This window comes from Schistosoma mansoni, assembly GCF_000237925.1.
Source record: "Schistosoma mansoni, WGS project CABG00000000 data, chromosome 1 unplaced supercontig 0153, strain Puerto Rico, whole genome shotgun sequence".
Taxonomy (NCBI): Eukaryota; Metazoa; Platyhelminthes; class Trematoda; order Strigeidida; family Schistosomatidae; genus Schistosoma; species Schistosoma mansoni.
Genome location: NW_017385994.1, coordinates 365,132 through 378,610, shown reverse-complemented (window position 1 = coordinate 378,610; position 13,479 = coordinate 365,132). Strand labels below are relative to the sequence as shown.

The following is a 13,479-nucleotide window of genomic DNA, read 5'->3' as shown; positions in this document are numbered from 1 at the left end:
TCTCCAGAAAAACTAATTATGGAAAAAAGCAGTAATGGTTCTTAATCAATCGGAAAACTTTTAATGATAGATGGTCAGTCAGTTAATCATAAGCAAAGAAGAAACTTGTACATAGATGCATCGAGTTTAAGTTGCCATTTCATATAAGCACACCAAGATTAAATTATCAACACAAATACCAGACTAGTAGAAGTAGTAATAGTATCAACCGTAGTGAAAAAGATTAGGCGAAGACAATATGATTCGAAAAAAATAAATTAGTTAAATATAAAGTGCAGAATAATTTTAAAACTTAAGATCTAAAGGAAGACAAAGAGTGAATGGGACCGATTCTGAGCGATTAATTGTGAAAAAATTGTGTATATAGCTTAGAAGCATAGGCCGTCCACCACCATTCTCCAACCAAATCTGTCCTGAGCAATCTTTTCCAATTTTTTAAAGATGTCACTGATTCTTTTGATGTCTACCTTCATTTCCCCACCCAATGTGTGTTTCGGTCCTCCTCCTTCCTTTTTCCCTTCAGGATTCCAAGTTAGCACTTGCCTTGTGATGCAGTTCGATGGTTTCCTCAATATATGTCCTATCCACTTCTATCGTCTTTTCCTAATCCCCTCTTCACATAGAAGCTGGTTTGTTCTCTCCCACAGTAGGTTGTTGCTGATCGTATTTGGCTAATGGACATTGAGTATCTTGCGTAGACCATTGTCTATAAATACCTGCACCTTTTTGATGAAGGTTGTAATAGTTCTCTAAATTCCAGCCCTGTTCATTAGAACTGTCCTGACGTTCGTATTGAAGATTCTGACTTTGGTGTTGGCTGACAGTAGTTTTGAGTTCCAGATGTTTTTTAATTGTAGGAATTCTACCTTTGCTTTGCCAACTCGTGCCTTAACATCGGAATAAGACCCCCCTTGTTTATTTGTGATGCTGTCTAGGTACATAAAAGTTTCGACCTCTTCAAGGGCTTTTCCACTAAGTGCGATTTGGTCTGTTTGAAGCCTTTTGGGGATTAGCGCCAGCCCTAAGCCCACATAAAAGAGGAGGGTCGGGTATGGGGTTAACAACCTATCTCGTAGAACAGGACTTTGACAAAAAGGCGATAACAAGGTGCACTATATAACCACATAATTCAGTGTTCCATTTATGAGTATTCAGTAATTTTTTCAACAAGACAAAGTTATCAAATAACTTACACGAAAATTATTATCTTTCACTGTCCCACAATGTAGAATATACTGAAGTAAGTAGTGAATATCAGGATATTCTGGTGGATTGGAGTTAATAGTGGCATTGATACGTTCAGCAATTTGTAAACGAATCTTCCAAGAAGTATCAGTTAATTGTTCTAGTGGTACATTGCTGAAATATGTTCTAGAAATAAATGGGAAGAGATTTTACAATCACTTAATGGGAAATAGCTCAATTAGGAAAAATACCCGAATATTAAAATGGTAGAAATTTTAATGACTTTGGGATATTTCTAAGCTTAAAGCTTTGATGATAAAGCTTTATTTGTCAATTCTGGATAACAGAATTAGCACAAGTACATTTTTAATGACGTGAACTACAAAAAATACTTTACAAGTATAAATCTAACAAATTATTTGAACGATCTGTATCTATTGATTTATTCGGATTAATGTTGACACTCCTCTAATATAAGTAACTTACAAAAATGTAAAGTTGAGTAATTAACTCCATTTCCGAATTCCAAATAAACAGAAACACTTTTTTGGCGAGACTATAATTTGTGGACGAACCAATCCAGATTTAGGATAATAGGTCTTGGATTTTAGCGCGAAATTCATTCATCCATTTGGCCAAATAGTTTTGACGTTTTAGCTGATGCCAGCTCGTGATGAAAAACCATAAGTCTAATTCCTAACCATAACCAGTAACTGTAGATCATAATCTTTATACTTCCAATTGCTTTATAACCCTCATTTAGTCATAATAAGTAGGTAGACACTCTCAAGGTCGTTCACAAATTATAGTATCACAACCTTTTTCTTATTATCATGATCGGTTGGACATCTGTAAATAAGTTCATATTTTTTTACAGAGCGATCAATAACTAAACCAACTGGTAATTCCAAGAGTATAAATACATCGAACAATATATTCGGTTATATTAATATTTAGAAGTGAGTATATACTTCTGGGATTTGCCTTGAGAACTTTATCTCGTTGTGCTAATGTGATATAGAAACTTGAACAGATGCACATATGTCAGGCTCTAGTTCTACGTTGCGTATGACTTACTGATTAAGTTTTACTTCTGATTTCTATCACCACTAATAACTTTACATTAAAACAATTTGATTCATTTGTTTTCTTTGCAATATATTGTTTATTTCGGTTTAAAATAGTCTAAACTACTAATTTAATTAATTACTTCAGAATACATTATGTTTGTAAGTTATTCAATTTTTCTACCAATAACATAAGCCATACTGTTACTAGAGACTAATATGATATGAGCAAAACTTACTCGGAAAGCTTATTCCGTAAACGATCTGGAGACAAATTCAAATCTTGAGGCTGACAATTTTCAATTTTTGGCTTGGCAACGTTCTTATTTCCAGCTTTCACTTTACCCCTCCCAAGAGGTTGTTTTGATCCTTCACGTTGTACTGAAGAAGGGATTTTCGACACACTCGATTTTGAAGCTGATATTTGAATATTTTGTTTTAAGTTATGTAATGTGGACCTTTGGTTTGTTGAAAATGGTGTACTAGATGACATATGACCTTGCATAGGGTTTTTAAAAACTTCATGTAATAACTGTTTTCCAGTTTTAACAGGTTTATTCGAAATACCAGGTGATGCCCTGATGGCTAAAAATTCAAAAACACTTATTAATGACTGATACTGTTTTTTGTTGCTTATAAATGCCTGATTTATAATTTTCCAACGTTTACTGCTCATTTAAAACCCTATGTGGTACATTACCAAAGACCACTAAAAAGATATCTGGAAGATTACAAAATGAGTTAAAAACTGTACGCAGAACTCCAATAGCAAACAACTGTATATATAGTTTTACTTATTTAAATCATAATCTCTACCCAAAACAACATATATTGCGCACCAGTAACCTGTAATCATTTCAATGTTTACCTATTTAATTTTCTCGCTATTGTTTAAAATAACAAATTGAGTGCATACATCGGAAATTTATAACACGTATTCCAAAGTACTTTTAAGTAACTTAAGATAATTAAGAGAAATGACACGATGATTTTGCATCTAAAAAGCAATTTTTTGACGTCTAACATCCAAGTAGCTACTATGAGGTTCATTTTTCAACGAGTAGAGAAATTTGAACTGCATCATGTTCTCGGGGTAGGTTGGTTAGAGCTGAACCGCTAAATTAATGGTCGAACGTCAAACCTCTAAGCTATCAGGTCATAAGCTTTACTGAAGAAAACTACAGACTAGTATGGTAGTGAAATAAGCAGAAGATTCAAAACAATCAATAAGTCTTCATATAAACATTTACTTACGAGTAACAGGGAAGTCAAAATCGTCGACCAGTTGTTGTTGAACACGTGAATCCTTAGATTTAGATTTTGTGATCAACTTTGCTGGATCAGAATTTGCATGAGCTATATTGTCTTGTAATATACCTTCATTTAACTGCAAGAAAACAGCGTCGACCCTGAGTCGTCGTGATTCGTCCAACATGTTATCAATAATGGCACTGAATTGCTCACTGGTAAAGTCTAAAAAAATGCGATTTGCAGCAAACACCTGAAAACACGCCTCACGGCATTCTGGAGCTTTGTGCTGAGAAAATTTAGCAACATTAGATAAAAGAGGTTTTGAAATTTTTAAGCGTTGTGAAAGTTGAATTTCTCGCCTTAGATTACTTTTACAAAATATGTGAGCAAGCAAACGCAAAGCTTCAGCCTGCGTTTTTGCCACTGGAGTACTCAATGCAGTTTGAAGTTGCACTAAAGCCAGATCAAAAGACATCTACAAGATAAACAAAAATATTAATGCGTACCATGTTTTAAAGCACGGTTCAACATACAATCCCTTGAAAATGTCTTACAGATACTTCTGTGAGAAAAATAAGACCAAAACGAACTTTAGAAATGAACAAAGTAGTAGAACATGAATCAGTAGAGACAGAAAATCAATAGAACTAATAGATACTGAGAGAAATAACTGGAGATGTCTTTATTATGGATGAGAAGGATTTATTCCAAGCATGATCTTGCACAAAAAACTGAATGTTTGGTAACTGTTGTCTATCACTTAGGTCATGAAGTAGGGATAAGTACACAAATATACGTAGCATGTTACTATTTTAAACAAACTTCTTTTTTGACATAACTAGTACACACACTAATGTCAAATAAGAAAATTATGTCACTTAAAAGCATGAATATATGTAAATGAGCTTTCTTTAAAGTATATAATAGAAACTAACTGTATCCACAATAGCAGTTGTGGCTGAACGTAAAGCTAGAGACAAGCTGGCTTTAGTGTCCTTAAATTTTAATAAACAAGTAGTTAAAGCACGTTCCGAGTGAACAGTAAAGCCATTATTCATTGATTGAGCTAATTCAGATAAGACACCAGCTGCACGAATTACCAACATTGAATGTTTATCAGATGTAATTACCTAAAGAGATAAGAGAGAGGGGAAATATCATAAAAGCATTCGAGCATCAAGAAACATATCTAAGCAGATTATAGTAAACTACAAATAAATTAGTATTTTAAATCCTAATTACACATACAAAAAAACAGGCTAATACGATGGCAGCAAATTACATTTGTTAATCAGAAGATAACGATCAGAAATAGCTTGCCAAACCGTAGGGTTAGATTTAAACGTGTGATGTTGGGGTCAAGTGCCCAACCTAATAAACAATGATTGAGTTTATGATGTTAATAAATAAGCTAAATAAAAAACGTTAGTTCGCAAAAGATGAGTAGCTCATAAAAATTATGTATACACAGAAGGCAGTATTTTGTGTATCCTTTATTTACATATACAAAAAGCAATAGTGACTGACTTCCAAGCTGCTCTGCGGAAACTAGTATTTTGTAATATGATTTGACTCCTCTGGTCTCCAAATAATATCACGTCAAGTGCACTCATGATGTGGTCTTCTCAACTACTTAGCTATTATGATAATTGTTTGAAACATATGCAAAATTAAAAGTTCCTGGCTAATTTGTTTGTGTAATGTAACCTTCTTGAGAAAGTCAAAAGCCGTGTTCAAAACATAAGAGTATATAAACTAGTCACATGGTCAGTCAGTCAGCAACAGCGTAGAACCTCGTACGTACACATATCAGTTCAAGTTGCCATACCACATCAGCACAGAGATACAATTGTCGATTCAAATCCCATGGTGGTAGAGCTAATAAAAGTATAAGCAGTAATAAGAAAGATTAGGGTTTGAAGATGTTATTCAAACCCTAGTCACATATCATCTAGACAACTACAGATTTCAGATGTGGTAATGAATCTGTAGACACAAAGCTTACAGTGATACCATAGTATGACGAAGACATTCAGACACTTAAAATAATTTTTTTGTTACGGTGAATAATAGTGAGTCAAAAGTTGTCCGCTTAGATCGAATACAACAATTGAATATTTGATTTAAATTAACATCGTTATTACGCTTAACTCCACCGATTTTTAGGATAAAACCAATACCAAATTGATTCAAACTAGCCTAATGATAGTTATACAATAGTTAATGAAGAGATACGAAAAATTCTTACTTGACATAATGCTTTAGTTACAAGGCCACAGATCGCATCGGACAAGGTAGAACATTTTAACTGGTTACTGATTACCTCCAAAACTTCTTTTCGCTCTTGCCAATTGCTTGACTCCTATAAATTTAAAGTGGTGTCAAATAATTGATGAAAGGTTTTCACAATCTTTAAAAGAGAGTTTTTTGCAATAGATGTCCGAAGGTACTATTTCAAGTTATAAAACGTTTCTGTAACTCAAAATCTTGCATTTATGGATAATTATAGGTAAGCTGTAAGAAATTCTAAACATACGGTGTGACTGATAGTATATATTACTACAGGGTAATATTATTTTCGGTAAACTGATATCTCAGAGATTCTAATCATAGATAATAAGTGACAACCACAGATAATATCACCGCATGGCCATAAGACTACATTAATTATTGGCTGACTACTGCACTGTTATGTTTAATAACATTCCAGAATTTTCAGGAAAACCCAAGGACTTCTAAAATACTTTAAAAACCCTATATGTTCTGTACATAAATGAACCTTTGAAGTAAAGTGCTTCTCGCATACTTTGCGCCTTTTCTCTCGTGTTTAAGTCGCTGTGTAGATTTAGCTTGGGGGTTACGAGACTAGCTTAGGATCCGAGCATAGCGTTCAATCAGCAAGACTTATCATAATAACAATAATACTGACTTATCTTCTGAGCCATTTCCGACAACGTCTCAAGCCACTGCGCTGCACCATCTCTAGGATCCCAGCCAGGGAGTCGTGAAGGGCCAACAGAAGCCAGTCCTGTACAGTTTTTTTCCACATCATCACACCATGTCATACACTGACAACCTCTCTGCTTTTTGTGATCAGTCCCAGAGTCGGCATATAATGCAAGATGTGGAATTCTCTGGGACAACATTCGTAGGACATGTCAAAGCCACCTAAGTCGATGTTTCAAGGTAGTGACACCAATCGAATCATCGTCACTGTGCCCGAACACGATGCTGAACCTCTGCATTATTATTTATTTATTTCAACACATAAATATTAGTACAAGGGGGCACCAGATATATATGCGCCACACAAAAAATGTCATTTCACTTAAGTGTGAGGGTTATGATACTGCCCAGGTGCCCAGACCGAAGCAGGTGGTTTTCTTAGGGGGGCCATACCCCGAGCCTTTGACCCAAAGGTCTAACCCACAAGACAGTGGAGTATCGTGAGGAGATGCAGTCTCAGTCAGTCAGTCAGCTACAACGTAAGACCACGCACATTTATGCATCGGTCCAAGTTGCCATACCTCGTTAGCACAACAAGATCAACACCGGATTCATAGAAGTAATTGATTTAGTGGTGGTAGTATATAAAGAAAGGTTGTATATAAGGATATAGTATAGGAAGGAAAAACGTTATGAAGCAATTTTAATCTCAAGGTTTAAGAGAAGATAAAGAGTGTATACACCTACGCCATTGTGATCGATTCTGAGCCATGTCACCTAGAGTCTCCAACCATTGGTTACGATAGTCACGCGGACCCCAACCAGGTAGTCTGCATCTGCCAACATGGCTTAGACTAGAAGTTAGTGACTTCAAGCACTGATGCCATGTTTTGGTTTGGCCGCCACTAACTCTCTTCCAACCATCCCCTACACTAGTCAGCGTAGCGCGTCGTGATAATCGGTGTTCAGGCATACGTAACACATGGCCTAACCATCTCAGTCGATGAAGATTCATGACCTCATCAATTGGTTTACCATCATTTCCTAATACCCTGCGTCGAACCTCACTATTACTTACCCGGTGATCCCAGCAGATGTGAGCAATATTTCTAAGGCATCTGTGGTCAAATACTAGTAACTTACGAGTATCTTCTACTCTTAATGGCCACGTTTCGCAGCCGTAAAGTAGAACAGAACGAACTGCTGCGCAGTATACTGGTCTCATGGTATCCGGTGACCAACGCCATTTGTTCCCTCAGGATACTGGAGTCCATGTGCACCACTGGTTTGGAATCAAGGTTTTTCAGCTCCCCTAGGTGAATCCTCAGTATTTATCAACCCAGTTAAAGCGCCGGACATTCGCTTTTCGTCCTCTCAATTTCGTAAGCAACACCCCCGCCACGAGAAGGCAGTGAGTAGGACTTCTCTGGCAGAGGCTATATACGCGTGGTCATGTGAGAGCATCTCGAGAGGGAGAGCGGACTCTCCCCACTCTCGGCCGTACCAGGGCATTTGGGGGCTACATTAACATGGTGGTCGGGTTTGCCTGTAGTGATGAATCAATCGGGCTATACTGACTTGAACGATCGTTCCTCAAGGTCCTACCATCCCGGGCAGGCCGGTTGAAGAATGGTAAGACGAAAAGCAGCAAACTCAAAGGTTGGAGGGTGAAATAGTACTGCTGACTGTACAGAAGTGTGACAGCAGTAAGGTGTTTCCCTTAGACAACCAGCATAATAGGTTGAGGTTAGGAAAGGTCAACCCTAAAAACGCACACATCGCCTTATTCCACGGCTATCCGTCTCCGGCAGCAAGGTCCCGACAAATACGGAGCTGACACGAAAACTACCCACAGAAAGATTGTGCTACTGGCCTCAAGCAGTTGTCTCATGTTCACTGCGGTCACGCTCTCAGGTCACTAAGACCACCCCCAACCCAATTTCGTTTTGAGGTACCTATATGAGAACCCTTCCACGGCGTGGGCGCCCTCATACTTCTAACAGCACCCAAGACCACTGTATTCATGATCATACTAAAGTTGGTCAATTGGGATTGTTGGAAGCATAAAATGCTCCTGAATGCTTTCCATCTTTTCCAGCTCCTGAAAAACTGTTTTAACTGCCCTAGTCACTATTCCGTAGTCCCTAACTCCTTTAGTTATGACTATTAAAATCTCCTTATGACTGATGAGAAAAATGTAAACGCCGTTAAATGTTCAATAATAAAATGGTTGGAAATCACCTATAATAAACTATACTAAACTGCTTACCAACTTGGCGAGAGTATTCTCATCGAGCTTCCTGGATTCAGGTGGCATTTTTAGGTTTTTAGAAAGCTATCTGACTGAATATTTAAACTGAATCACCAATATTTCCTGAAATGAGAGGAGCAAGAAAATCAAGATGTTTTATGGCTAGCAAAATTATTTCAGAGACTGACATTTTTCACTATTAAAATCTTGCATCACTACAACGTGAACCGTGACCCGAGAAAATATCAAATGCATCATCAGAAGTACAGGGTTATGAGATGCTAATGTGCAATACACTATATCTTATAACCGGCTTACGTTAGGAACATCTGAGACTTCTTAAATGAAAATCAATGGATAGCAACCACCCATACCGTCTACATAAAATAGAAAATAAATGTTTCGACTTTCTGAAACCTCAATTTTAGCGGACCATGAATCGGATCTACAGACGAGGGAGTGGACATAGCTGCCGATCAAAACACTTATTCTTCAAAATCATATCCTAGATGGGTCAAATGCAAAACGATGAACACAAAAGTTCTTAGGGTGAAGTTGCATTACTAGCTGAGTCGACATTAGATGATTATTAGTGAAACAACTGCTTCAAATGCGCTTTTTACAAACGAGGAGGGTTATACAATATCATCTGTAAAAAGTCCACCATTTTTACTCCATCTATTTTCGGTACTAGTTATTAAGTTTACAACTGAAACGAAACAGCTGAGCAGGCTGTCCAGCGTAGTGTTTGTCTGTCTACCACCGAAGATATTGTTCCTTGTGACTCAAGAAAAAGTTTATTTCAAGTTGAAATATTAGGTTAACATCAATTAGGCCCGATAATTTAGTGATCGTTCGAGGACAATCAGGACTGTTAAACGATGTCAGAGAAAGTGGATTAACTAAGATTAGACCTTATGCGGACCCTTCATATCTCTTCCCTGAACCCTTCCAACTTAGTGATATAGGCATGTTTGTGCTCAGTCGTTAGTCATGAGCATATGTGGATATCTGATAGTGACATTGTTTGTAAGTGCATGCCTATAAGGGAGGCTAACTACGAAGAGGTGATTCGATTACTTCATACATTTTGGTAGTGAAACCTTATATTTGTGGCAATACATTGATGCTTTTTAATTTTAATCCATTATCTTTACATTTTTGTCGGCACCAAACTAAGCAATTCGCTGTCAATGAGGATGCGCGGAAGCAACCTCATGCAGTAGCCAGGACATAGATTTTGAATTGTAATTAATGCATATATTGCGAACACACAAATAACGCCAGTATACTAAAGGAGGCCAACGTAACGAACAACTGGTCAGTTGTAACATTCTAAGCTTTGCACTATACCGGTGAGCTGCAGAGATAGTTATTGGATTTATGGTAGAAGAGTTCGATGATGCTAAGGTGTTTTTATTGAGAGGTATCATTGGTGCAAGCACACTGGAAAACATGGATGAAAACACAGTAACATCGTAATTAAACTTTCATATAATTAGTAGAGACACTGCAGCGAAAAGACAACTAATTGAACCAATCCGTTAATTTAGATGTAAATAAAGCCGGAACAAACATGGATGCAGAACAAGATGAATTCATTATATTTCGTGGTTTCTCGTTAGCTGCCTACAACCAGATATGTGTTAAAATTTTTGTGAAGGGTGATGAGACATCAAACGATACCATGAGTTTATCGGAAGCATTTAGGCTATCAAACGTTTGTACAAATTCAAAACCATCCTTCGCACTCCAGGGTGTTAGTTTCTTACCGATTGGTTCAGAGTACCCTGTCAGCCAGCAGGCGAGTTTATGGAAGGGTGATCCAAAAAACTTCGACCTTATAACATTTTATTTATTTATTTAAACATAAATGTCGGTACAAGGGGGCACCAGACATATATATATATATACAAGCATATGAACATAAGAATTCACGTGCTCATAACTGAGTGGAAAAGACGCTGAACAATTTTTAGATAGGATAACAAGTTTTTACACATGATATAAGGAACAAACTGAACAAGCGTTGCCAAACAAGAAAAGATAATGTAAGTGATAACTTCAACTTAGGACTTTTCTTTTATCGTTTCTAGATAAACCGACGTATTTTTTGCAACAATGAGTTTGGCTTCATTTTCTAATTAATGATTGGAGAATAAACCCCTCAATAACTGTATTTGTTTACATTTCAAAATAATCTACGATAACCAGGACAGCAACTAACGGAGTACTGTTTAGTGAAACGCTGAAACAAGTGCTTACTTTGCAGTTTTCATAAGTCAATTTTGTAATGTACGTCTTCCTTGTCACTCGTTTGCTACACCGGTACTTTATAGACTGATGCGTTCTATTTCCTTTTCAGATGTCAAATGATGACAACAGACTTTCCAATTAGTAAGAAGACGTATCTCTGCCATAGGAATTATGATTTTCATGTTATTTCTGTTTAATACTAATGATCAAAATAAATCTGATACTATGAGTTAACTAGCATTCTCATCAATGTTCATTTTCGTGGGAAAGTAAAGGCGAAATCCCGGGGTAATCAGACTACAATCGGAATATATATATCGCTGGCGTAGGCATTTGAATGAAGCCAGGCGGAAAGTAGACGATTTGTAGATTTGTGCGGAAAATAGGCAATTCGGCTACCATTTAGGTATGAATTTATAAACGTTTCGCCTCATGAGACATTTAGAAAAATGTCTTATTATTTCTCTATATTTAGAGGAAAAGGGATTTTTAGTTGCGATGTCGCTTGAATTAACACTGAATTTCCTTAGCCGATGTCCCCTATGTTTTCCCAAAGTCCGCCTTTATTTCCCCGTTCCTGATTAATTGGGAAAATCCTTAAGGAGCATAGAGCAGACATATTTATAGACAATGTAGAGTTTAGCCTATTGTAAGTTTGTAGGGAGTGAATGTGGGAAAATGCAAAAGAGAAAAAACAACCCAACGACCTATTGAGCACAAAGTGAATTCATATCTAGCAGTGTAAGCTACCGACAATTAGCACTTATGTCCGATTAGGATAATCTGATAACTGAAGCTAGAATTTGGCAGCTTAGAATGGGCAACAAGAAAGAAAAAAGCAACTCAATCAAATAACTGGAACCAGTGTTGGAGTGAACTCTCCGATGTAATGAGTGTTAATTCTTTGCTTAACCAGAATCATACTAATTAGTTGCAGTTAACTGCAATCGCACAATCAGGTATTGATCCACATAACCAATTATTCAGTAACCCAAAAATGAAGTGTTGTTTCTACTTTGCCGTTATTAGCGTTAAAACAATGTAATAAGCAACTTGATCAGTTGGTTGGAGTAAATTCTCCTGTGAGATGTGGATAATTTATCAGCTCAATTAGCTTCTGACTAACAGAAACTGCCCAAAATAAAAGGTATCGATCCAGACGATCAATGACTTTGCACCAAAGGTCGTTCCTACCTTACCGTAATAAAAACTCGAAGAAGGCGCGGGACAAAACTGGGAATTAAAGGGAGTATACAGAATAATTCTGGTCACTTCTGATGCATATAAACAATGTAGAGGTATACAATTCAAAATCAAAGATTTGCCTGGTGATGCATGCAGAAGACCCACTAGAAAACTTTATTGCTGTATACCATGTCGTTTTAATGTGCAACATTTTTCAAAGACGTCAATGATACTTTACGGGTATTTACAAGTTACGTCTAGAGAGCGCATACGCACCTAATAAACTGTTTTTGATTTTTGATTGGTGCGTAATGGAAAGTCCTCTTAAATTGCTACCTATGTCTGAAAAGCACTGAAGTAGTCAGAATATACTAGAATACTAATATTCGATATAAGTAGTAAATAAGCATGATAAATTTTTTAAATCGAGTATCAAAAGGCTCATTTGTACGCTGCGTGAAGTTCAAAAACATGACTCTGAAACTATTTGGTTTACAACGTGAGTTATATTGCTTTGTGCCACGGGCTTCGTTTGGTATTTATGAGTCTGCCAAAAAACTGAAAAAGGTCGGGATATACAAAGATCTCAAGAAAAGTAAATGATGGGGATTTAACGACAGCGCAAAAGATTTTATTCACAATTTAAGGTATTCAGTTTTGGTATCCGTACCAACTGATGATTCCTTCGCACTTGATTGGGCGCTTATCATGAATTCCAAATATAATACCTTCAGTTGTGACCATGTAGTTTTACTTATCTTAAATTGCACTATTTCAATAACCCTTAGTTAATAAATCCATTCTAAATACTTTTAATCATCATATCGGAGTCGTGATATAGCTTGTAACTAGATACTCAGATATACACCTAAATCCTGAAGCTTTCGATGATCATATGGAAAGGTTTGAAATCTGGAGTATGGCTTGACAAGATGTTGAAGGTGACAAAACCATGGATCGTTCACACGCACTAGTCGGAAAAGATGCATACAGCCTAATAAAAAATTTGGTTCTGTTTAGAAAGACTAGAAAAATGGGGACATACCAGGCGCAAAGTTATCAATAAGTGACTTAAAAACTATTATCAAGTCACCTCCGACTCTTCTACATGACAGAGGGGACATTTAACCTTTCCAACCTATCATCACACTTGAGCGTTGTGATTTTGAGGATCAGCTTACCTGTGATTCTTTGAACCTTTTTCCACCAGTTCACTGACTCTTTCTAGTCAGGAGCCAGCCGCTTGTAAGCAGTATTCAAGTTTGGGACTTAAGAATGCTGCATACAAAATCGAAAAGGTTCTTTAAATCAACACAGCTAAAGGATCTGTGCACTGAC

General features: G+C 36.8%; 1 protein-coding gene across 1 annotated transcript in view; it reads right to left on the bottom strand.

Moving 5' to 3' along the window:
- Smp_176010 (hypothetical protein) overlaps positions 1-8,766 on the bottom strand; it is a gene marked incomplete at both ends in the record, with an annotated part of 28,312 nt that extends 19,546 nt beyond the window's left edge. Inside the window, 6 exons of the mRNA XM_018792878.1 lie at positions 1,194-1,371; positions 2,492-2,837; positions 3,507-3,978; positions 4,439-4,633; positions 5,752-5,865; positions 8,719-8,766. Coding sequence (XP_018644031.1) covers positions 1,194-1,371; positions 2,492-2,837; positions 3,507-3,978; positions 4,439-4,633; positions 5,752-5,865; positions 8,719-8,766 — 1,353 coding nt within the window. The remainder of the gene's footprint in view (positions 1-1,193; positions 1,372-2,491; positions 2,838-3,506; positions 3,979-4,438; positions 4,634-5,751; positions 5,866-8,718) is intronic.
- Between the last annotated feature and the right edge of the window lie 4,713 nt (positions 8,767-13,479).